This window comes from Oculina patagonica, chromosome 2 (genome assembly GCF_052425735.1).
Source record: "Oculina patagonica isolate OP01 chromosome 2, crgOcupat, whole genome shotgun sequence".
Lineage (NCBI taxonomy): Eukaryota > Metazoa > Cnidaria > Anthozoa > Scleractinia > Oculinidae > Oculina > Oculina patagonica.
In genome coordinates, this window is record NC_135759.1 from 33,288,005 (window position 1) to 33,313,660 (window position 25,656).

The 25,656-nt window shown below is 38.1% G+C and overlaps 1 protein-coding gene across 3 annotated transcripts; it reads right to left on the bottom strand.

Annotated features, from left to right (window-relative positions):
* Positions 1 to 12,756: 12,756 nt before the first annotated feature.
* Positions 12,757 to 25,245, bottom strand: LOC144644284 (GDP-L-fucose synthase-like). Of its 3 annotated transcripts, XM_078503737.1 has the most exons (12): positions 25,177 to 25,245; positions 23,623 to 23,691; positions 18,788 to 18,943; positions 18,051 to 18,165; positions 17,111 to 17,164; positions 16,376 to 16,524; positions 16,033 to 16,172; positions 15,207 to 15,271; positions 14,655 to 14,721; positions 14,152 to 14,231; positions 13,258 to 13,357; positions 12,757 to 13,011 (listed from the first exon to the last, which is right to left on the bottom strand). In XM_078503737.1, exons 3-12 carry the CDS (start codon positions 18,922 to 18,924, stop codon positions 12,956 to 12,958), a joined length of 963 nt encoding a protein of 320 aa, XP_078359863.1. In that variant the 5' UTR covers positions 18,925 to 18,943; positions 23,623 to 23,691; positions 25,177 to 25,245; the 3' UTR covers positions 12,757 to 12,955. The 3 variants fall into 3 exon arrangements, with proteins under 3 accessions (XP_078359863.1, XP_078359864.1, XP_078359862.1); XM_078503738.1 differs by lacking the exon at positions 23,623 to 23,691 and having other exon boundaries at positions 25,177 to 25,233; XM_078503736.1 differs by lacking the exons at positions 23,623 to 23,691; positions 25,177 to 25,245 and adding an exon at positions 22,857 to 23,070.
* Between the last annotated feature and the right edge of the window lie 411 nt (positions 25,246 to 25,656).

Sequence of the window (25,656 nt, forward strand, 5' to 3'; positions counted from 1 at the left end):
GCGGATCTTGAAACGTTGTCTGATTCGACGAATTAGACGCCGTTTTCCATTGAAAATCACTCTGACGTTTCTTCCTCTTCGATATCTATTGTAATTCAAAAAAACATGTGTTATTTCCCAAAAGATCTTATTAGTGTATTGAACACTTTGATAAAGGCCGACCCTCAAAGCAGAACGTAAAAAATGACCGTTTGAATGCCACTTTTTTTAAGCCGTACGAACGCGTACGATACCATACGAGCTTATCACCTCGAGCTCCTTTAGATTCTTTAAACCCCAGGCGTAATGAATGCAATAATTTTCCAAGGCTTTTCGAATGATGCAGATTTCATTTGTCAAAATCATGAAACATTTTTCCTTACCGGAACGTAATCCATCGTCGTCGGTAACGCATTTTATATCCACCACGCCACTTCACAATCGGCCTCCAACGTTTGTGGTACTTGAAAAGAAGCACAGCGCGCTTGCGTCGGCGCACATAGCGCCGTCTACGTCTTCGACGACGTCGTCGTAATCGTCGTCGCCAACGTTGTCGTTTTCTTTGCTTTCTGCTACGTGTGCGGGAACCTTTGTGGCATTATACAAGCCGTTGCATTAGTACATGTAATGGCAAGGGGTAGAGTAAAGTAAATGATTATCACGCATGCCTTTAGAAATTTGTGGAAGTCACCCGAGTGGACTCGCAATTTGCAAATTCTGAAAACACAAGTTACACATGCTTCAGCCCCAAACTTGAACTAGTCTTTGTTTTTTTATAGACTTTTAAACATACATTACCTGTAAAGAAATGGCTCCAAACCGTGAATTATTTACCATAAGCGCTTTTTCTTTAATAGCTATATAGTGCACATATATAGGTAAAATAGGCATTAAAATAAGATGGTATTCTTATTACCTCGGAAGGTGATGCATAGATGTACTAAGTTAGCATTCTTTCGCCAATCTGTAAGGAAGCAAGAACACAAAATCAGAAAATGAACTTCTAGACGTTTTTCTATGCTATACACTCAAAAAATCGTGCTGTTTATCTTCATCCTGGCATTGAAATTCTTCAATGGTACAGACGAATGTCGATAAAAATCGCTTTTACGTGACTTAAAGTTCTTATTGTGAGGCGCTTGGTTTGGGTTAGTGTTTGTCCAGTCCTATAATATGGCTTATAAACGCAAATACATGCAGTCTAAAAAGATGTGGTATTTCCCTCGCGCTTTTCTCTTATTACAAATCACTTGTTGTGATTAACTTTTTTATTCTATTTTTTTTTTTAATTATTTTATATTGTGTCAAGAATTTATCTTAACGGTTATACTTAAATGAAAACTTACTTTTACTCATGCACATGTTGCTCAACTTGGGCTTTGGTCCAAGACCTGCAAGAGAGAGGGAAGCAAACATGAGGGAAATTTAGGGCTACCATTAACAAGATTAACACTCATGACTACTGAGATCCTATTGCAGCTGCTGTATTTAAGAAGCCACCTAACACACTAAGATCTGGATCCCTGAGGAATGGAGGAAAAAAATATAACGAATTCATCTTCATATTTGTTATTTTAAGGATTATGCATTATTGTTAACTGATTCGAATGCAACTTCAAAAACAGGGAGAACAACAATTTTAGATAAGAGTGTTACACAAGGTCATACAGAAGTCCCCACAAGCCTCCAGCAGCTGAATGGTTAGAACATCCAACCAGTCGATGAAGGACCATGGGTTTGACTCCCATTGGGAATTCAGAATTTTTTTTTTCTAAGTAAGTCGACTAAAGATCACTTCTTCATTTATAGGCGCTGGACTCGCCCCGAGTCCACGTTCGACGTTTAGTAAAAACTGACGAGAGGCGAAGTAGCATGGGGGGAAGGGGGCGGGGGATACGGGAGACGGACAAATATGAGGAAATTTAAAGAGTCTAAAGAGTTACAGTCTAGTTATACAGTAACTTAATCTTCGCTTTAGAAATGAATAAAAATGAGTCAAGGCTTTGTACATAGGGAAAAAAGTCTTTTGAGATCACAAATGAGAAATATTAGAAAAACAGACATAATTGGATTAAAAAACGTTACAAATATTTTCAATTAACGGGAACAACGTAATGAAGAAGGAGAAAAAACTTACCACTGATATGCAAATTGCCAACTGTAAATCCGTCATGGGATGCTAATAGCAGAAAACATGATAAACGATGTTACCAGCAATTACCGTGTTGTTATAGCTATCAGTCAGTTAAATGACCAACAGTAAGGGCTTATCCAAATTCTACGAACAATTAACATTTGACCACGCCTTTCTGATAACACACACCACACGCTTTTGGCGATAGGAATTTCGTCGGCGGTATATGCGTCATTCTTTGCTTCGCACGTTGCACTTACCGGGTGTTAACACCTTGTACCCCTGCCTCCCAAGAGGGCGCAGTGGTAATTCTTTCTTTTTCCTGGAGCGGGTTATCAGCCCGCAGCCCAATCCCCGACTTGGAGGACCAGGGGCTGTTCTTCGGCTTGCCTCTACCCCGACCTCTACCCTTCTACCGTTCGGTATGGTTACACCTGCCCGGAATCAAAGTCCCCGCCTGCACAGCTCAATCACACAAGCTTCACCACCACGGTAAGGTGTCAGCCCAAGGTGAAGCACACTTACTGATGATACCCAAAAGAATTAAATCTCTCTCTTTTTTGATACAGTACACTCCTAGGCACGAGCAACACTGTTTTCACCAGACATGCATGCTAGCTATATCTCTTCATCCGTGAGAACAAGGTTGTGGTTCGCGCTGATGTATTAAACGGTGCAAAAGGTTACGTAAATGAGTTATTTCAGTTCCAATCGTAAGGATGAGAGAGACCGATAACTCATAAGTTCTGGCACTTAATGCATTGCTTCTTCAACTTGAAGTTCATGCTAATCGGTTGAACTCTTAGCCTGCGAACGCAGACATATTTGCGGCTGTCGTTCCTCTCCGCCAAGAGAAACGACAGCTGGAAATACGTCTGCGTTCGCAGGCTTTTGAGCTGTGAGAAAGACTTGCCAACAAGACTTCACCCTTAGTACAGTCCTATTCATAAATTAGCAACCTCACAGAAAAGATACCTGCATCAGCTTTAGTAGTATTATTGGCATCGTCGATCATGCTGGGTCCCACTGCATCTAAAAAAAATACAAATATTCCTTTGATAATCAATAAAATTCCAATATGTTGGCTTCTGGGCTGGCCAGTGAAAAACATACCTCACATAATAATTTAGCATTTCAAAAAAAAGGAGGTCAAATAAAGATAACGCACAATTACTCGAATTTGCGTAGCTACCTGTGCAGTTATGCTTTAAGCAATTAGATAAACAGCTTTTTCAAAAACTGAAGTATTGAATAATATATTTCGTAAGGATTCGGTGACCATTGGATATCAGCCGGTATACCATGCCATGCAGATGTGGTAGGTCAACAAAAATCGCCTTCTGGTCGTTTTTTGCAAAATGAAAGTTAATCGACATTTCGTTCTCATTTATAATCTACCAATCAGAGCCTCTGATTGGCTGATCCCACTTTCGGTGAAGTAGCTAGCAGTATTAAAGGCAACTTACTTTCACTTTTGTTCTGCAACTTTTCCGGCTTTTCCAGATGTCGTTTGATGAGATCCTTTAGTAAAGTCCTTTTAACACGTATTGGTCGTTGACTTTTAAAGTTGGAATCTTCCTCGCCGAAAGAATGCGAGGAGCGAGTATCGCACGAAACGATGGCTACTCCGTATCTGAAACATAAACAAGTACAAATACTCTAAAGCTAGCACAACAATTTGCAATACCAGAATACAGTTTAAAATAAATCAAAAAATGCCGCGAAGTTAACGTGTTAGACATCTAGCTAGAAGACTGGAACCAGATGACTATCCCCTTTCCGTTAAATTCGAGCGCAAAATGTACCTGCAGTAGACACATGTACGCGTTGCCGACCCACTTTTTCTCTACGCGGGTGTACAAATGAATTGCAATGAAATTTTCAAAATTTTATATTTTAGAGGTTAAAAGAAAGGATAGAAGAAAGAAAATAGTTTTTGGAACACCACCAGACAGTTGACCCCAAAAGAAAATTTTTCGTATTCTCGGTATTGGACTGGAACTAGCTTGCAATGGAGGCTAATGCGGGTGGTCTTTTCAAACGCAAATAACGTGAAGCTGTTTTTAATGATATTCCCCCGCATGAGCCTCCATTGCAAGCTAGTTCCAGTCCAATACCGAGAATACGAAAAACACTCCAAAACATGGGTTTAACAGAAATATCTTGTTACAGTGTAACAAGATATTTCTGTTAAACCCATGTTAAGCGGCGGAAAAACGGCCTTTCCCCGCCTTAATAGCAACCAGTTAGCTTGTTTATATTTTCAGTATGGTACCGGTCGGTACCTATATTGCAATATCAAACATACATGTTTTCGTGACCTATTCCAAGAGATGAAAACTAGAGTTTTACCTTGACTATAAAACATGAAAAATTTCCCTGTATTTTTGTGGTTACTTTCTTTATTCGCATGACAAATTTTACTGAATGTACATAGCTTTGTAAAGGACAAGTTAAATGTTGATCGAACTTAAACGCTTTGTTTTTGTTTTTAATTTACTAGTGCGTGTGCAAATAACCTGCAGATCACGAAAATAAAGCCAACAAAATGGGTAGCAGCTGTCTGTCACGCTGACGTTGTCCAATGGAATTTCTGCATGTGTCAAGGAACATTTCGTATACAATAAACAAATGGCAACGGGCAGAAATGTTATTCTTACTACAAGTTTTACCCGTTATGGCAGTGTTAAAAGAAATCGACAGGAATATTAAATTATCTTGTTTCAAAGAAAATGGTTAAAAATGATTTTCACGACCAAACGTTATTAAAGCAACATTTTGTGTAGGAATGACAAATGGTACTGACATATTAGTAATGGACAAGTAAATATTTTTCTAGTTAATTGCTTTAATCTAATTTAACATATTTACTTTTTATCGATTTTACAACCAAATGAATACTAAAATTTCTGGATCACACTTCACATATCAGATGCTAGTCATCGTTTTACAAGTTTTGGGGTTATTAATGGTCTATTATATGGGGGCCTTACAGTCCACAAACCGCCATATTTACGGTTCTTCCTGGACCGCAAATTTCTTTTGTTTTCTCCTAAAGACAGAAACCGCCATAATCACTTGACCGTAAACCGACAGATAAATACGAAAGTACCTGCAAACCGCCACTCAAAATTGGCTTAAACTGCAAAACCGCCGGATTATAACAGACCCTCTTTATTGTAAGCTGCGAAGCTGGTGTTTTTAAAATGATAGGAGCATTTATTTTTTTCAAACTGCACGCTCAAAAAGACTGGACTCCGGTGACTGCTATGCCCGCCGCAACACAGGTTGCTTTTTGTAAATTACAAGATGAAATGTCAAAACTTTTTCAAAAAACGTCGTCAAAAGCAAGATCAGACATTCCAATTTTAACCGCTTTGTTTGACGCCGAATTACCACAAATAAGTACTCTTTATCTTTACAAACTTTGAAACTTCTAACCCATTTGATTGCAAGATACTAAACGTAAGGTTTTCTTGGTGGCAAAAACATTTCAAGAAAACCTGACGCATGCATTGATATTTTGAAATATCCACTCGGCCAGAAATAGAATCCTAATTTACAGAGAAAAACATAATTCTGAGTGATTTGGAAATAAAACTGCAGCAAAAAACAGGAGTTTCTTCGACGAGACGAACCAGTGATATTAACTTAAGTCATTCAATCTCTCATTGTTCGATAAGATTCGACTTTTATCATTTCATCTCTAGCTTTTAATTAAGCAAACTTCAATGCAGATCATCCTTTTTAATGGCCAGTTCCAAAAGTTCTGGTCAAATTTTTACGACCTTACACTTTCACAGCAACGGTAAAAAATCTCGGGTCATTTTGAGCTTCGAAAAGATCAGAAATGCTCGTCGCTCGTATAAGAAAACGGTTTTTAAGGTTAATAATGGAAAAACACACGGTCCATATAAATGATAAGCATAAGAACGCTACAAGTTTGAATTCATTAGTACTTACAGGAGCAGAAAGAGAAACCTCATATCTGAGTCGCTTGTATCAAAGGCGGGCTTCCAGACAATGGTTCAAGCTTCTCGCCTCGCTCGATTGATATGTGCTGACTTTTGTGCGCTTATTTATTGTTTACTTTAGTCACACTGTGTTTATGATATACAGTACTGTTACCAGAAGAAATTAGATAACAAATTAAAAACCGGAACGGAAACAAAGGATACCAACTTAAAAGTTGGTATCCTTAAAAGTTGCTTGAGCTGATCAGTGTTATTAGTAATGAACTCAAATTGAAGCAAATGAAAGATCATCGCAGTAATGTACTCAACTTAAGCAGTTGAGAAAAGGAAGCCTGAAAAAAATTCAGGCTTGAACGGGAATCGAACCCATGACCTCTGCGATACTCGCACTGCACTATTATCGCAGAGGTCATGGGTTCGATTCCCGTTCAAGCCTGAATTTTTTCAGGCTTTCTTTTCTCAACTGCTTAAGTTGAGTACATTACTGAGATGATCTTTCATTTGCTTAAAATGTATATCCGTAGTACAAATATATGAATTTCATATATTCATTTCAGAACTCAACTTTGTTGTAAGGGTATTTGCAAAAAGAAAATCATAAATGAAAGAGTAAAGACCCACAAAAATATATCTGAAAACAAAAAGCTACGAATTTCGTCACTGACTTGGACCTTTTTGATGAAAATGGATGTATAGAGTATCTTTCTACCTTCCGAAGTTTGAAAATCAGGATTCTATTCACATTTCCGCCAAATTGAATACTCCGTTAAAAAACTACAAGCATTGGGATACAAATAAAGAGAAGACTTTACTTACAAAGACGTTTCCAAACAAATCCTCGAAATATGTCAAAAATTCAAACTGCTACAGTAATTCGCACTGTTACCAAAAACTTGGGCAGGTACAAAAAATAGTTGTATTTTCAAAAACCAGGTGATCTCTAGCTTTCAAATTCCATCAAATATGATTACTTTTTTTAAATTTAATTCGAAAAGCTAATAGCTTTCGATGAATCTTGAAGTCACAAAATCGTTTTCTGTGATAACAAAAACAAAGTATCAGTGGTGAATAACTAATCCCGTTAAAACGGACACATTCCAACGGGTTTCACAGAATCTGACTTGACTTGATGGAAGACGAAAAAAATTAACACAAAAAAATGTTTTAGTCCGTTATAATCACCTTTATTAAGGGAGGTTTGGGGGGGGGGGGGGTGAAATATTTTTCGATCCTTGCTATTGTTTTATTTTTAAGGTGAAATCATTTAGCATCAGTCAGAAAAACTATTTACCATATTGATAACTATCATCAAACTTAAAATCCGATTTGCTCTGTGTGCACTGGCTATTTCACACTTCCTCGACACTCTCAGATTAAAAAAAAAGAAGACAAACAAGGCTTCAAAACAACAAAACTGGTTTATTTGTTATAGTGACCTATTTACCAGGTCCCAAATAAACACAGGGTCTCTAAGGTGGAGTCATGATAAGCCCCTCGAGCATTTATTAATCGGGCGTGGCCGATTTAAGGTTTACCCTTTGGTCGTCCTAGAGCGTAGTCTCCTGGCGCGGCCAAAAAGACGGGGATAGCTCGGGGTTGCTACAAAACCGCTACGGGTGACGCATACCGCAATGGTTTTCATTTTAGTTTTGACAGGAAATCGTTGCAGGCACACTTGGTCGACTTTTGGGTTAATGTGTAATCAGGTTGTGTTTTTTTGCTTCGGCGGAAGGACAGAGAAAAAAGCTTACGGTGCAAAGTACAGTATGGGGCCCAGTTCTCGGCCACTTTTGACGTAAACTTGTATTTCTTACCTCAGAAGAACCGCAGGAACTTGAAATTTCTCCCAGAGCTAGCTACATTATTCAGCTTTTTGGTGTAAAGCTATCGACCGGTCAAAAATTAATTTGCCCGAGCAATAATAAAAATAAAAGCTCCATTTGTGGGCCCAGTTCTCGGCCACCTTGGCCCAGTTCTCGGCCACTTTTGACGTAAACTTGTATTTCTTACCTCAGAAGAACCGCAGGAACTTGAAATTTCTCCCAGAGCTAGCTACATTATTCAGCTTTTTGGTGTAAAGCTATCGACCGGTCAAAAATTAATTTGCCCGAGCAATAATAAAAATAAAAGCTCCATTTGTGGGCCCAGTTCTCGGCCACCTTGGCCCAGTTCTCGGCCACTTTTGACGTAAACTTGTATTTCTTACCTCAGAAGAACCGCAGGAACTTGAAATTTCTCCCAGAGCTAGCTACATTATTCAGCTTTTTGGTGTAAAGCTATCGACCGGTCAAAAATTAATTTGCCCGAGCAATAATAAAAATAAAAGCTCCATTTGTGGGCCCAGTTCTCGGCCACCTTGGCCCAGTTCTCAGCCACTAAAAAGCTTGTGCGTAATTATCTGTAAAAAAATGCTCAATTAATTTTCACAGTCATAAAATCACTCTGTAAACCTATTTATACTATATCGATCCCAAATTATTTTTATGATGCTTTGTTTTACTTTAGAAAAGAAGGATTTTAACGCGCCTAGTTGCCTATGTGCAGGTTCTGGCAAAACCGCATTGTGTGACCCGTGCATTTAGATGGTTTATTTTGCAGTGAAAAGGTCTTGAAATATTTAGGTGTTGTAGAAATAATAGACAAGACAAGAGTCAGCTCAAAACTTAGAGATAAGATTGAACTTTATTTTTAAAACATTTATTTCTTTCATTCTGGCAGCAGCAGATGAAATTATATTAAAAACCAAGCGCTAAGCTGTGATAGCGAGCAGGGTGGCCGAGAACTGGCAAATACGCAAACGTCGCAAGAAAAAATTTCGAAGTAAATTAAGACCAAAAAATACAACGGTTCAACGAAAAGTTAACTAAAGCAGAAAGCTGAATTATTCTACGTTTCACATGCCAAAAATTAGCTCGTATGGTGGGGGCGTTTGGATAAAATACGAATTTAACTACATCCATGAATTTGGAGCCGTAAACAAACAACTACCTCCGCGTAAACTCGACGTGTGAGCTTTCTATATCGAATTGAACGATCAAACTCAAGATACTTAAAGCACATGAATCAGTCTATCGTTTGAAGGAAATACCTTTTCTTTTTGATTCAACTGGAGTGTGAAAAAACGCGTTAAACACAAAGTGGCCGAGAACTGGACCCGGCCGAGAACTGGGCCGATATGTTCACCATTGTGAAATTGCACTTACTTTGACAAGTTAAAGTTATTTTTGTAAATGAAAAAGGTAACGTCATTGATGTCACGCAGTGTTTTTTTTAGCAAACTAGATGGTTTGCTGGTTTCTGACTATGAATGGGGGTGTGATCTTGCGGTATATTTTTTGAGCCTGACTCCGCCGTAAAACTTTTTTTTTATTTAGGAAGAACTGTGTCGATTTTCATTTCGAACAATTGGTCGTCAAGTCGTTTGTCACAAAGAGTAGAATGTTTGTACAGCATGTTTTGGAATTATTTTAGATTTGGTTAGTAAGACGCTTCTGAAGACCTGAGCAAAACATTGGGAATGTACAGTATTAATAGGAACTTGAATGGAATTTTTCACAAGTTGGATAAAGGTATCAACTGAAAAAAATGGAATTCAAAATGAGAACTTGGATTTTGTTGTAATTAAATTTTATCGCGGATTGGATGCATAATATCACGGCTTTGAAAGTCTTCAAATAATTAGAAAGGTTCCTTTCTTCCTTTTGATCTTATTGTTATTTTCATGTATTGATTATTCGAAAACGGGTTTTCACTGAATTGCTTGAAGTATTTTTAGACGTGATAATATTGGCTTAATCAAATTACATTGTGCACGAAATATTTGTTATTCTTTTGTCTTGAAACTTTGAGGAAATTGAAATTTTTGTTTGACAGTAGTGTATGAAAGGCATTTTATAGAACTGAATAAAAAATAAGAAACATTGATAAAGGTTATTTCAAAGATTTATTTTGCCTGATTTTGAAGGGTTTCAGGAGTTTTAAAGAGTGCTGGTAAACGGCTGTATGTTGTTTGTGATTACGGATCTTATTTAGTTTCGAACGCTCTAATTTTTGAAAGGTTAAAACAGGTTAAAACCGGGCGGTTTCATGAGTTTTTTGGGTAGAAAGGTACGGTGGTGGTAAAAAAAAATGTTTAGAAAGGAATGACTGTAGTAGCACGTAAGTCGGAGGTTTGCGTGAGTCACGGGGTATAGTATGCGTGAGCTGGATTTCCGGCGTCATAACGGCATGTTTTGTTTACTGAAAGATACACTCGACGTTTAGTTAGCTTAGTCGGCTTGGAAAACTATTTTAAAAATGAATGTTGTAATAGTTAATTAATAGTAATCTAGAATTAACCCACTCTCGATTGGAGTCTGTTCTGGATTCGCGCTACCTTTTCGCCGCGAAGGAATTTTGTAAAATTTCGCTAGTGGAAAGAGGTACTGTAAGAACAGTATCAATAACTCAAAAGGAGGAACTTCTTTGTAGCTCTGAATTAAGACGTATGATAAAATTTTAGAATAAGAAACTTTCGATATATGGTTTTCATATTGTTTTTGTCAATTTCCTTTTGTGGCAGATTTTTTGAGAATCAGCTTTTCTTTCGTGTGATGACAGACACAGGACAGAACGAGAGGTGGATGAGAAAGATGCCGAAGATGAATAGGCACCGAAAAACGACAAGAACCGTCAAGGACTTATCTTTAGAGGGCGGGGAGTTTTGGCATACTGTATTTCGAGGACTGGACTGGACTAGTAAAACGCGGACTAGTAAAACGCGGACTTGTAAAACGCGGACTAGTATAACGCGGACTAGTAAAACGCGGACTTGTAAAAGGCGGACTAGTAAAACGCGGACTAGTAAAACGCGGACTTGTAAAACGAGGACTAGTAAAACGCGGACTTGTAAAACGCGGACTTGTAAAACGAGGGCTTGTTAAGCACGGACTTGTAGAACGCGGACACTAAACGGAAACTAAACGGTTTAGCGAGCGAAACAATTTGTGTTTGAAGCTCTTGTGTGTTTCTTCGACGGCATATTTCTAGCTTTTTTGAGCACTCTATGGTCTGTTTTAGCGTGGAGATGTTTTTGCAGTATAGCACATGTTCGTTCTGAAAACCCCTACTAAAACAACGGGATTGATGCTATGAGTTGTGTGCATATGTTTCTTTCTTTCCACTACTTGACGTCTGTTGAGTGCAGTCGTTTGTATTGCTCGCACGAGGTAGAACGGGGCCCGTCCAGAAATCAACAGTCAATCGTAAATAAAGGTGACGGGCCTACACGACTCCTACGTTCGTGACATTAGAACATTTGCCGTTATATGTTCAAATTCGGTCTTTCGACCTTATTTGCTTCTGACTTCTTTCTGAGGTTACTGTTTTTTTGAGACATTATGTATTGAAGAGAGCCGTAAGATGATTGTGGCCAAGGAATTCGAAGTGTCTAGAGGCGTTTTACAAGTCCGCGTTTTACTAGTCCAGTCCAGTCTACAAGTTAAAGACACATCAAGACCACCCCACTGTGAATTGCCATAGCACAGACAAAATTATAGTCAATATCTTATGTGTTTTTAAGAGAATTACACAAGAACCAAAGCATGTCTTGTCTTGCCTTACATTGACATGCAATAATTTGGAAATACTAAGCTCGTAACAGTTTAAGACAGAATCCATCAGGAATTTGAGTAACATTAATTTTAGTTACGCAAAAATTGAGCACCAGAATAATTTAAATCCTTGTGTTCTTTCATACCTTGTTAAAGGCTTGACATGTGATAACACCAACATAACACCAACAACAGTTCTTTATCAGTGGGGATTGAAGAAAAACATGGAAACATCATCACACAGTTGACCCCCATGCAAAAACACTCCAGGATGTCACGGGACTGTTTGGTGTCCGTCTGCCAATTTCTAACTTCAAATTCCAATGTTAAATTCACATTAAATTTTCAATATTTCTTAGTTGTCTAAATTTTACTAATTCTTTTAAAAAAACTATCACCTGCCAAACATCCCCAAAAATCACTCAAAAAATTACAAAATACCGCAATACATAGATACATGGGATGAGTGAAGTTTCCTTGTATTCCTTGAAACACCAACAAGATATTTCCGTTTAAGGTGGCTGATAATGGGTTTCAGTATTTCCCAGTCCTTATACTTTGGTTCAGTACTAAAAGCCTTCATCAATTGCTATTACAGTAATGGTATGAAACAAATGTTCAATCATTCATCAACAAGTTGTGATCATTTTCTTGACAATAGTAGTTCCCCGGTAAACAGTTGTAGTACTGTCCCATCAAAGTGCAATGCCTGGAAAATACCGAAAAGCACACGACCGTCAGGTGAAACCGCACCTTACAGTATTACCAATACACTGCACTTTGCTAAGTCAAACTTTACATTGTCTAGTCGTCTACTTCAATCGTTTATTTGTATTGTGTGAGATACATTTATAAATTGAAACCATCATGTCATTAAGTAATAATGCAATCTCGACAACGTTCTAGATATTATATTATGCACACTAATACAGCTCATGCAAGCCCTGTGACTTACACAAACACAGTCGGACTGAGTGCTACTTAAGTAACTGCTTCGTGGTTTCTGCTGTACTGAACCCTGCCTTTCAAGGCAAAGCGCCCGATTTTAAGCTTCTCAAGCTTCTCAATGTTCTTGTTCGAAGTATAATAAGTTGCAGGTACAATGGAAAGATATATATTTCTGTCAAAAATAATAACTAAAAACCTTTGCTTAATAAACGCCGGGTGGATACTTAATTTTAAATAAATGCAAATAAGAGTTCGATATCATTTGCTAGTTCCCACCCACATCTTATTTCGCATCATCTGTGAGTTTCCTGTCCTGGTTGACGAGTGCTTCACTTCCGGCATGTCTCGTAGTTAGCTGAGAACCAGTCGCAAGTTTCCTTGATGGCTGAAAGAGAAAAAGATATAGTGAAAATAAGTCTTTATTTTTCGGCTGAAACATCCGTTCAGTTATGGCACATTTGATACAGCAATAGGAATCTGAGTTTGAAGAGCTTTCATGTTTGAATGAGTCCGGACGAGAGCGATGAGAGATAACTGTATTCGCTGGCCGGTTTATATCCTTTAAAGAAATATCATGAACAACGTTTCAAGATCAAAAGTACTCGATATAAGCAAGAGACTGTTTTATTACCTATCTTAGGATCGGTGAACTTGAAATCTGGCCGGTACTTCCTCAACTTTGCGTTACTTGCAGTCTTCTTGAACTGACCATCGGACTTGCTTGTATCATACTAAAAGTGTGTCAAGGGTTCCATTTACACAATGATACCCTACCCTGCTGTTTTACGCAAGACCCTACACTCTCGTAGAACGCCTCTTAACCCAGTACCACCAAAAAATTATAAATGGGTGCGACGAGTTGTAAGGGGAAAGTGGCAAAGAGCTGGGGGTATTTAAACCCACCTAGGATTGAAGAAGACCATAGATCTTTACTTTACCGTTACCAACCTAGAATACTTCCGCTCAGTCGCAAAATATTTTGTTCACTATCAGCTTTTCGTTATCGATCCTTCCCATATTTTAACACTCTTTAAATAGTATGAAACTAGTTCATGTTTTTTTAACTTTCCTAATGTTTCTTGTTACTGAAGTTAACGCTTTTCATAAACTAACACAGCTGAATTTCTCGTTTTGTTCTTAAGAAATGAAAAGTAGATAGCCTTTCAGTAAGCTCTCTTCCTTTCTTCTTTTACTTCTTTTCTTCCCTGCGGAGACTGCTCGCAGACTGAGACGTAGAGAGCTCCGGGCCAGAAATTTGTTAATGGCAAATTGAAAACTTTAGCGGGAAATACTGGTTTTGACAACTCCATTCATTCGCATTTACATTACATATACAGTTCACTATCTCAGTTTTCAGGTTGCAAACTTATTATAACGAACTATTTGGGTCATTTAAAACAGCATAAAGAAAACGCGCAGAGGAATGCCTCTAACAACTCTTCACTCGTTTTAGCCGTTTTTGTCTGCAAACTCCCTCCAGCCACCCTTGCATACAGCAGCCCCATGGAAATAGAACAAAGGATACTTCAACTTTTCCTGTAAATTGCATTCCTTCCACAATCAATTCTGCAGCCTCCTTTATTGATAACTCGTCCTCCTCGCCGACTACAAACAATCAAACAAAAAAAAACACTGAGTAAAAATTGAGCCTTGTGCTTGAAATATCTACAGGGGCACCTCGTACCGAATATGCTACTTTCACAAATTTGTTGGTTCCTCGAAATTCGGCGATCGACAAAGAAGACTTAAACGTTAAGAAACCAGATAACACATTTTAATTTGTAGACCAGTATATATCAACTTTATCAGACCTTTCATTTTCTTTACTTAAATCAATCGACCCGTATTATAAGTAGACAGGAGAAGGCTGGAGGCTAACTTTAATTTTTAACAATTCATTTGCCAGAATATCTCTAGAGACCTAAAGATATAAATTTTTAGCTTGACTTTCAACTATTTTGAGCAAATGAAAGATAACATTGTGTAACAAATACAACTGTGCTGATATTAGGTGAACAATTCGCCAACCTGACAGGATAATGGGATCAATTTCATTGTACTTCCTCAAAACCCAGATCATTAACCTGGCAACGTCCTAAAAATACCAAAAAAATTAAACGACATTAGACAACAAAACAATCCTACAAAGGTGTCCAGGGCCATAACTAGCGAGGGGGGGGGAGGGGGGTTAGTTGCCCCGCCAGGAAAACTCAAAAACTAAGAAAACTAAAGAAAAAAAGAAAAAATAGACTAAAAAAAACTGGTTGCCCCCGCCAGGAAAACCTGCCCCCGCAGACAAAAAATCATAGGTATGACCCTGGTGTCCTTCGATAAATTACAATAAACTAAATGTGTTAATGGTATCAGCTAATAAAGCCATGTGAAATAATTACATCAATGGAAAGAGAGCATTATGCAGTAGAAAGCAAGAAGGCAAAGTTCAGCTAAAGTAATTTCCGTAAACAAGTGAACACTTTGAGCAATAAAAATGTCAATGTCAAATCAATTCAGCAATGTACTCCTTTGCAACTTAGCTAGATATTAATTTGACAATATCACAATAAAGCATTTACCATTTACCTTTGAGTAGATGAACTGCCTTCGAGGTGAACCTGTCCCCCAAACTACGAGAGGCTTGCCTTCCTCTAAGCCATACATAAAAAAACCACAGAAATTTTACACATTTTGTATGACCGAAGTTGGCAAAATACACGCACATGTATGTCACCTAGCTGCGACAATTACGAGCCTAGAAAATGATGTTAAATATTGAATTGTGTATTTCCTTTTGAAAAGCATTACAAATGTTGTTTGGTGGTGTGGGTAGTATTGCCACACACCCCGCGCCTAGAAGCATTTGAAAGTAATTTTTTCATATGATAATGATAATTATGTGAAGCAGTTTTAAAACACCTTCCTCTCAAAATTGACACAATAAATTTTCCATGCTTTTTAAATTTGTTTTTCCATCAGGTAAATTTCTTCATTTGATATACCGTAGAATTCCGGTTATAAGCCCTGGGCTTATACAACTTCGTAAGGGGTTTTGAGTGGGCCTATAAGCGGAGGGGCTTATATTCGGGAGGGCTTATAAGCGGAATGAAAAAACGTTTCAAAACGAGCCACGGGAGTGTTGATGGAAATACGTTTTTAAGTTAAAAACACATAATAAAGCAACATTTAGCCCTATTCAGTACTGTTATCTGGTAGAGGGGGCTTATATCCGGGGGGGGGGGGGCTTATAACCGGATGTATTTTTTTGTTTCCAGGATGATGGGCCTATAACCGGGAGGGCTTATAACCGGGGGGCTTATAACCGGAATTCTACGGTATGTAAACAACGATGTCAGCAAAGATCACCTTGCAGTTTTCCAGCTATTTTAAAACTTAAGTGTTTCAGACTCACTTTTTGCCAGATAGACTTTGTGAATCAGTCCAGGAAGAGCATGAGAGTCCTCCAGATTAAAATTATCGTGCATTCCATAAGCATTAGTAGGCGCAACACTGGTGAACATACATCCGTCAGGATACTGCTGGTTGTATGCCCTGCAAAATAAACACAGCTTTATTAATTTTATGTGGTTTAAACAAGTAGGCATGTTACAAGAAAAATACACAACGGGAGTGAAAAGCAAAAAAAATATATTTTATTCTTTGGTATTTTAAGTCTAATATTCCCACACAGTTGTATCTTAAGGAAAGCCACTTACGTAAAAAGGGTACAGTTATGTATATAATATAATATATACCTGTTTTGTACATCAATCATACGTTTGGCATATGCAAAACCAAAGTTGGAAGGGTGGGGTGGTCCATTATGAAGCATTGTTTCATCTATAGGATACGTTGTCTTGTCTGGAAAAATGCATGTCGAGAGACAAGAAACACATTTCTTCACCTAAATTCGTCAAGAAAGAACACATTTAGTTAGCATACAGTTCAGAGACTCCAACCCTTTGTGAAGGAAAAAAAGGGAGTTTTTTAGCGCTGAAAGGGGCTCTGGGTGCATGTTCCACCGGGAAATGTTGCAAGTTTAGGTTCTCTCGAGTGCCATTTCCTGGCATTTTGACTTTATTTCTGGATTTCTGTGTAATTCTATAAGGTCTTTATTCTTTTCACAGACATTTGCTTTTCTTTACTTTCGATACACTTAGATCGCAAAAAGTACTAAAGGTTTGCAATTTGTTTTCCTTGTTTTCAGAATTTCATGATGAATCGGGACAATCTGATAGAAATCGTGAAAGGGGGAGGCAATGCATAAAATCGGGAGGGTTTTGCAGTCACGGTAAGAGCACGGGAGGGGGGGGGGGGGCTCCCATATGAAAGAGACGGGATCATCATCGTCTCACTTACGGATCTTGGTCTCACTTGGGTGTTCAGGTCTTGTTGGCAACATTAACACTGCAATAATGAATCACTTCAGTCATCACTGACAAAACACATCCAAAAACTCGGCAAATTATACGGAGTTCTGATCTACCTACCTTACTCAAGTGACAGTTGTGAAGAACATTGTCATTGATCTGTGTATTTATCCTCTGCAAACGAAAACAAAATTAAATTTGATTGTAAAATTACACAAGGTAGGAAATGGAAAAGAAAATGCATCTATGCCAACTCTCCTGGATTGTCCAGGAGTCTCCCTGATACAGGCCGAATCTCCCGGATATGAAGAAAAATGTTTAAAATACGGTCTTCACACTTATCTTGGGCGATTTGGTATCAGTTGACGCAAAATCGGTGATCTCCCGGATTTCGATTCTTTTTAAGGTTGACATCTAATGGTTTAACCACATACTAGTTAACAATTATACACCAAAGTGGCGATGCGGCGAGGTAAATATCCACCACATTTCACCGACACTGAGGTGAAAAAATGTTTTAGTGTATACCACAGAAGCTGAATAATTAGCAGACGAACACACTGCCTTAGGTAACCAAAGCGACTTCGGCTGCTCAGTGGTAAATAGTACTTTGCTCATCACCTCCGAGTTAACCAATCAGAGCGCGCAAAAAGCACTATTCACTTGTCAGGTATTGACTTGTGAGGTATATACTAATAAAGGTTATTGAAGATTTCAGGCTTGGCTGGTGCAGATCCAAAGGAGCTTGGAATGTAGCATTAGATCATTGCTTTTCAATGGCAGCAAGGAAAGTAGGACGCTATCTTAGTAGGTGAGAAAGTAAAGGGGTGTAGAGAACTTGGCAACAACAGTGGAATCCAGACTTCTCAAGCCATCAATTTCTCGAACCTCCTGAAAACTCAAACCAAAATTAAAAGTGGTTTCCCACATTGCAACTTTTCCCTTGATTCTTCTGAAACCATTTTCATTTCCCTTGTTGGTTGGAAAAATACGGATCCCCCTGTATAATTACTGTAAGTTATTATAATATTATATAGAATTAATGTACATCAAGGCATACCAAAAAATCTAGATTATATTTGAGGTTCCTGAATAGTCCACCGACCAAAGCTGCACAGTGAATAACATGAGTTGGTTTGTGCTTGTCAAAAATTGCTTTAGTTGCTGCTGCATCACTACAAATAAAAACAGAGAAAAAATTAAGCCTGGTAGACCCGGCGTTTATTTGAATCCTGCAGTTTATTTGGGCCTGGCTTTCATTATTTTTGATAAAAACGTATCTGGCTAATACACCTACAGCTAAATGCCTTAAATAAATACCCGAAAGGCTTATTTTCAACTCCACCTTGGAGACCAGCCTTTTATTTGGTACCCAGTGTTTCATGCAAAGTTTGCACAGGAATTTTTAATTTCCAATTAAATCATTTTAGGAAACTCTTCCTTTCATGGCTCAACATTTATTCAAAGCTTCATTAACTGTATGGCTCAACATTTTATTCAAAAATTTGTGCGAGCTTATACAATCTAGTGGTCGCGCCTGACCTTTACACGAGCAGCTCTTAACTTTTTGCTTGACTTGCTTGCCCTGAGCAGTTGCATGCCTGTCTTTTATTAGTCTTTTATTAGTTTACCTTTTTATGATTTAGTCAGTGGATAACTTGCCTGGGCTCTTGCCGATCGGGCAAGTGAGAATGAAAAGTTGATTGACCAGCAGGAAAATCTATAGCTACTTCTCCTGGACGAGTGGACAGCACTTTTTTTCGAGCCCTAGTGTGACTAGCGAGCCACTAGTCTTACCAGAGGTCCCCATCCTTAGAGGATAAAAATATCCAAGTTTCATCAGATCTGTTCTCCTCTGTTGCTACTATTTCCTCTAAAGCTTTTCCAACAAGTCCACTACCACCAGTTACAAGAATTATTTTTTGCTCGGCCATGTTAAGACAGTGGATAGTGCTACAGAAGAAAGAACAAATTAAATAAAATTAATTATATAAGTTAGTGCACCACCCTTCAGCCCGAATCACAAGTCGTGCCACGCCATTTTTACACGCGAAACTACAGATTTTCGGCAAAATTAGTGATAAACACAGGCTAAAGAGGCCCACTTTAAACGTTTTCCCCAGATAATGCTTTGAATATTCTATCAGATGGGCGTTAAGTTAACCCAGATAAAGTGTTTTTAAGACATTTAAAGTTATCGCACATAGGAAAAAGAGGGCGATGTTTTAAGCCCCATTTACACGGCAGAAACTTTTTGGCACGGCTCGGGTAAAAATGGTACGCGTACCGAAAAATATGGGTCGGCACGGATAAATTTTGTTGTGTAAACGACTTTGCCTCACCCGTGCCGAACCAAAATTTTACCCGTGCACGGATCTAGTCACGAGGTAGTCCGAGCACGGATAAAATTGGTACGCGTTCCTGAAAATCTAACCCGGCTCGAATAAAATGTGTAGTGTAAACGATTAGCCGTGCTGAACCAACTCTTTTCTTATGAAACTTCGTTCAATAAATTTGCAAAAAATTCCACTCGATCGACATGGCGGAGTGTTAGTCATGTATTTTAAGAAAACAGTTGCCAAGAAAATTTCATGAACATTCATGGAAGAACTAGCGTGACTTTCAGCAGTCTTCTTTGGTCGCTTTCTCCTGAGTTCGTGATCGTCTATATAGTGTCCAGAGTCGAAAGCTGAAATTCTGCCTTGGAAGAACATGATGTAAGGAGTTGATACAAATATGCGAGGAAATAATAATACAAATAAATAATCGTCGTCGTTAATTGGGGAGGTACAAGCCATCACTGCTGCCATTTGAACAATTATCATTTACTTTCACCCTTTTCTAGTCTTCTGGGAACAAGGCGAAAAGATGCGCGACTCGTATGTGACGTTTAGATGGAATAGCAGCATGCGGCAGAATCGCGTACGCTGGCCAAGGTGTTGAGCCGTTTACCCGCACCAAAACATTATTTAACGCAGTTTAGCACGGTAGAAAAAGGTACGTGTAAACAGGGTATCAGTGCTATTTTTTTGGTACTGGTACCAATTTTATCCGAGCCGTGCCAAAATTTTTCTGCCGTGTAAATGGGGCTTATTTTAGTGCATACCTTCGCTTGCGATAAATTCTCAAATTATGCCTCTCAGAGTCTTGTTTCGGGCTCAAAACTAGCCTAGATTTATTTTATTCTTCGCTCAGTCATACAGTGAAGCCCTAATTATAATAAGAATAAAAAGTATCACTAAAAGATTCAGAAATAGCTGTAGTGTAACGCTCGAAGCGATCAAGTTTTCCGAAAATTCAGTCTTACCGGAAGTAGATCAAGGGCCCAATTTGGCTAAAATAGTTTTTTGCATATTTTTACCAAAGAAAGCTGTATTAGGAAAAACTAACTACAGTCCGTTTGGTTTCTCACTACGACCTATTTATGTGCAAAATATGAGCGAAATCAATTTTTTCACTTGTGCTGCTATTTGGTCGATATTCGCAGACAGTCGCTCTTTAGCACTTTCAGTGTTTTCTGTAAAGTCTATGGAGAACTCAGTGGACGTTCAGATTACATCTGAGTTAGAAAGATTAATTTTTTTTGTTGTTAAAAAAGCAGGACAGATTTCTAACCATGCAGTTATAATAATATGGCAACCAAAATGACCGAAACAAAATGGCAGAAAGATTTCCGAAATGCGACGAAAAAAAGGCTCCTTTCTTTATTCACTGAACAGCTCAGAAGCACAGGCAAGCACAAGTAAACGTCGTCCACTGGAAAAAATTTTCCGCTTTTGTGGCAAACGCTGCACATTAATGATGACATAGAAAGGATGATAACAGTCAACAATTTCCACCGCCTGCCGCTAAATCGAAAGCTTGGCGAGCTCAGAATCAATAATAATAATAATGATAATAATAATAATAATAATAATAATAATAATAATAATATAAATAATAATAATAATAATAATAATAATAATAATAATAATAATAATAATAATAATAATAATAAAACTTTATTTAAACTCGAATTTAGAGTAGCTTGACAAGCTAATATTTCCGAGAACGAAATATTTGATAACAAAAGATTAAAAAAAAATTTCTATTTACAAGCAGATTTAAGGTAAGGGACAATTAGGCCATCCACTTTTTTTCTCCGTTTATCGTCGTCCGACCGACCCATATTTTGTCGTTTCCAAAAAAAACAGTCACGGATGCTGGAAAATTGCAAAGAAGCGTTAGTGGTTCTTAATTTTTTCGCTTTTCTCAGGTGATTTTAACCACAACATCGATCTTCTCTTCCTCCATTGCTGCCATGTTGATATTGTAACCACGTTTTGTTGTTTCCAGCCTTCCCGGTAAAAATGCTTGAATACCGGGCGTCCTAGTTCCAGCAGATTGCCTCTGCATTTTTTTTAAGGTGGCTCCATATAGTAATATGCAAGTCGTTGCAATTACATTTGCATGAGCGTACTTCTGTCTTTGCAAATAAGACAGATTTAAACACTTGTTTAAATGTCTACAATCAAGTATCTGTAGCTTTAATCTATCTGAGGAAGACTCTTTCAGTACCTTAATCTCGTTGCCATGGCAAATAGCGACAGAGATACTTGGCTTGCTTTTTGACGCAAGCTTACTTCAAGATGGTTTTTCTAGGTTTCTACACGCGGTGAATATTCCCTGTTTTTGACGTAACGAAGTAAACATCTAAAGAGTTTCAGCTGACAAAGCCATAACAAAATTTGTTCAAAATTTTCGGTGGTTTTCACAACTTTCGTTTTTTACACTCACTGCATTAATCGATATAAAAAATTTGACGATTTTTTTAAATAAAAATCACCGTCTGGAACTCGCGCAATATGCATTTTTAGATCGCTCCAAAACAGCAAAATAGAAATTCTTCAAGTTACGGTTTTGCCCATGCTCACGGTTCGCTGACTTTGTTTACGTTTGTTTACGGGACGTTGAAAGCAATTCCATAGAGAAAATTTACAAACTCATAATCTTTGGAAGTTAAAAATCTGTTATGCGTTAAGTTTTTCTTTGAAGCGTTTAACATAAAACCGTGATAAAAGTAAAACTACATGGGGCCGACAGTGGGCCGACTATGGAGCCACCTTGTAAGGGTTTTTTTTTAATCCGGCCGGCCGACCGATCCAAAATTAGGAAACGTATTTCACGGAAAACGGAGGAAAAAAGGCGGAACACGGCCTTAGGCTGTTAAAAACACACACTTAGAAAGAATATTTAGAGGTATTAAAGGACTGTTTTCACCGCAGTTGAAATCACTTGTGCAACCTTTGTGCGATCACATGTTTGATCACATGTCGTAGTGAAGCCAATTACCCGCGCGTGAAACAAGAAATAACATGGTTTCAACGGGATATTTGGGATAAATACCGGCTCGTGATATTTCAAAACTCCCTGAATATCACTCACCGCTTCGCGGGTCTTGATATGTTGGTGAATTTTGAAATATATCACTCGCGGTATTTGTCCCAAATACCCCTAGAAACTATGCTATTTAATACCTATACAAATTGCACTCCACTCAGTTCAATTACCATTACTGTAACCAAGCACTTTGCATATTAAATTAATATAAAATAAATCTAAAGATAATAATAATAATAACTTATGCATTGATACTGCGCGAGCTTCATGGCCATTGCCTGCGCATTACAATAAGTTAATTAAATTAAATAAAAAGAATACACAAAAGATGTAACTAATTTACATACTAAATAAACTAGTTAACACGAGATCTTAAAACTTGAATAAAACTATGATATAAGCAAACTAACAGTGATTAAAAACAATAGATTCAACGTAAGAAAATAGATTCGAAATAATTTTCAGAAGCAGAGTTTCTTAAACTAACCTTGATTCCAAATAACTTCGCCAATCTGTGAAGTTTGCAAACTTGCAAACTTTTCGTGCAGTCCTTTACTTTCTCGATGAATAATTCCAGCCACAATTTGTTGGATTTCCTTGTCGAATTACTTTTCAGTCAGTTAATATACTTTCGACCCTTAACCGATGCCTTTTGCCCTTCCTTTTTATGGCATTCAGAACTAGTAATTTTCAAGTGTCAAATTTCGTTCCGTTGATGGGTGGATTTTGTCTGTTTGTGTTTCATTTCTTTCAGCAGCTGTGATTGGTTTGCCGCGTCAGCCGATGAATGTGTTGAGAATAAGCAACTTGATCGCGAAATTAAAAATAGATTTCTTTTTCTTTGACAAACGTTTTCCGTAGTTATTTCATAAAAGCAATACTGAATAGACCACACTTTCTAGGAGCTTACCGAAGCAATAAATCCACTTGGGATGTTGGGAGAACACGAGAAAAGCTTGTGAATCACTCGCCTGACGGTTCGTGACTTTACAAGCTTTTCTCGTGTTCTCCCAACATCCTGTGTTTATTGCGGCCGGTAAGCCCCCAGAAAGTGTGGTCTATTGTCTATTGCTGAAGTAAATGTCACGCTACATTGAATATAACGCAACTTTTTTGAAGCGAGAAAAGAAGTTTTAAGTAACGTTTAAGAGACGAACAGCAGTGTTTTATCAAGGTTAAAAATTCGAGGCGAAGCCGAGAATTTCGGACTTGATAAATCACGTGCTGTGAATGTTTTGAATGACTTCAAATACCGTCCTCCGTAAGCTTGTCCCAAAGTAGCCTCCCACGCAGTCGTTCTTAGGGGCGTGGGAGGCTAGTCCCTAAGGAGATTATGCGAAGAAATATTAGCACACAAGAAAAACACCTGATTTACATGCATGAAAAACACATTTTCACCGCGTGCAGTTCGCGAACCTCTAGTCGTCACGGATTTCACGAAATTGACTCAGTCTCTAAGTATCTATAACAGTCTTAAACAAACCAAATTGACTCATTTCTCCTCTCCTTTGATCAGTCTATAACAAATTGACTCATTTCTCCTCTCCTTTGATCAGTCTATAACAGTCTTAAACAGGGAGAGTCACTACTAAAACCGTCACGGAACTTCTAGTCGTCACGGTTTTCACGAAATTGACTCAGATAAGTATCTATAACAGTCTTAAACAAACGAAATTGACTCATTTTTCCTCTCCTTTAATCAGTCTATAACAGTCTTATAGCCTGTATCTATAAGTATCTGTAATATGTAAGAATCTATCCGTCACGGATATGTCACGGATCCATCACGGACATAGCCGTCACGTGTTTTTCCAAATTTGACCGTCACGGGTTTTTGACCGTCACGGGTTTTACCAACAGCCGTAAGGAAGAAGAAATAAAACCTTCACTGGAGTCTATCGGAACAAGGCTAGCGTGTCTAAGGCCGTGCTCACACTTTGCGCATCGGTGCCTCGGTACGGTGTCCGAGTACGATTTTCGCTGGGCACTAATGTAAACATACTATTTTTTCAGGTGCTCACGCCTTGACCTCGTGCTCGGGCACTTAATGGTACTGGGTTCTTTGGTTTTCTGTGTGTGAACACGACGCTTGGTAAATCAGTTTTTAACAACTGTACTTTCAATTTTCTGTAAGAGTAAATCTAGTGTATGATTATTCTTTAACGGAGAGATCATGCCCCATTTAATATTGTTTTCCCTTTTCCTTTGATTGACTGGCCCATCGAAATAAATTTATGCGCGGGTAACCTCAACGTTTGGTTTAATTCGGAAATTCACATCGCTTTTCAACTACAATTTCAAATGTGCAACATTTATGGAAGCCGAAGGTTTCAATCGATCTCTTAATAAATAAGAAGCTAACTAAAATGTTAACATACAACAAGGAGCACATAACTTCCCGTTATCTTTCAACGGTTAAATTCATATCTTCTGAGGGTTTTGAAATTCAGCTGCAATGTTTCTATCAATCAATCAATCAATCAACAACTTAATTTATGTGTCAGTGCAATTCTAGCCGAGAGTGAAACACTCTCTACTAATAGGGGACACATAAAATAAATAAAAATAATAATAATAATTAAAATTTTGGACCAGCTGAACTAATTTTGTCAGTCGAGAAATTTCCATCGCTCATGAATTAAAACAGTTTAAACTTCCTTTATGAAAAGCCCGAGAAACTTATGCTCTCGTGTATGTACTAAAGCTAGTCATGTCGTTTTTAAATCTGTTAAAAAATTAAATAAATTTTAAAGTCTCTTTCAAAATGCACGAGAAACTCCGACCTGCTCTTTGTACTTAGTACCCACCTTGGATGTTGGTTGAATACAGATGATTCTCGTGTCTAGATTCGTACGTGTTTGACTGCACTCGTGAAGTGTTCGCTTTGAAATTGTAACTTCTTTAAAACACCGTTTTGAAAGAAACTTCTGCTCGTTTTTAATTTGTTGAGACATTAAAAAGATTTAAGATTTTAATCTTTTTAATGTCTCGACCAATTAAAAACGAGCAGGAGTTTCTTTCAAAACGGTGTCTCGACCAATTAAAAACGAGCAGGAGTTTCTTTCAAAACGTGTCACGTAACTGATTACGTGACACGGAGGATATGCGATGGGTGAACTTTGTCGGCTCCTTTGTAAGATTTAAGGAAATTAGTTCCCGGGGGGTACTCAGGTATGTTTTGGGTTTGTATGTGCCGCCGGGGTCTCCAAAGTAGCACCCCGTTTTAGAAATAATTTGCATCCAAAATGATACCCCGACCCCGTTGGGTGGCACCAAGAGAGGTTATC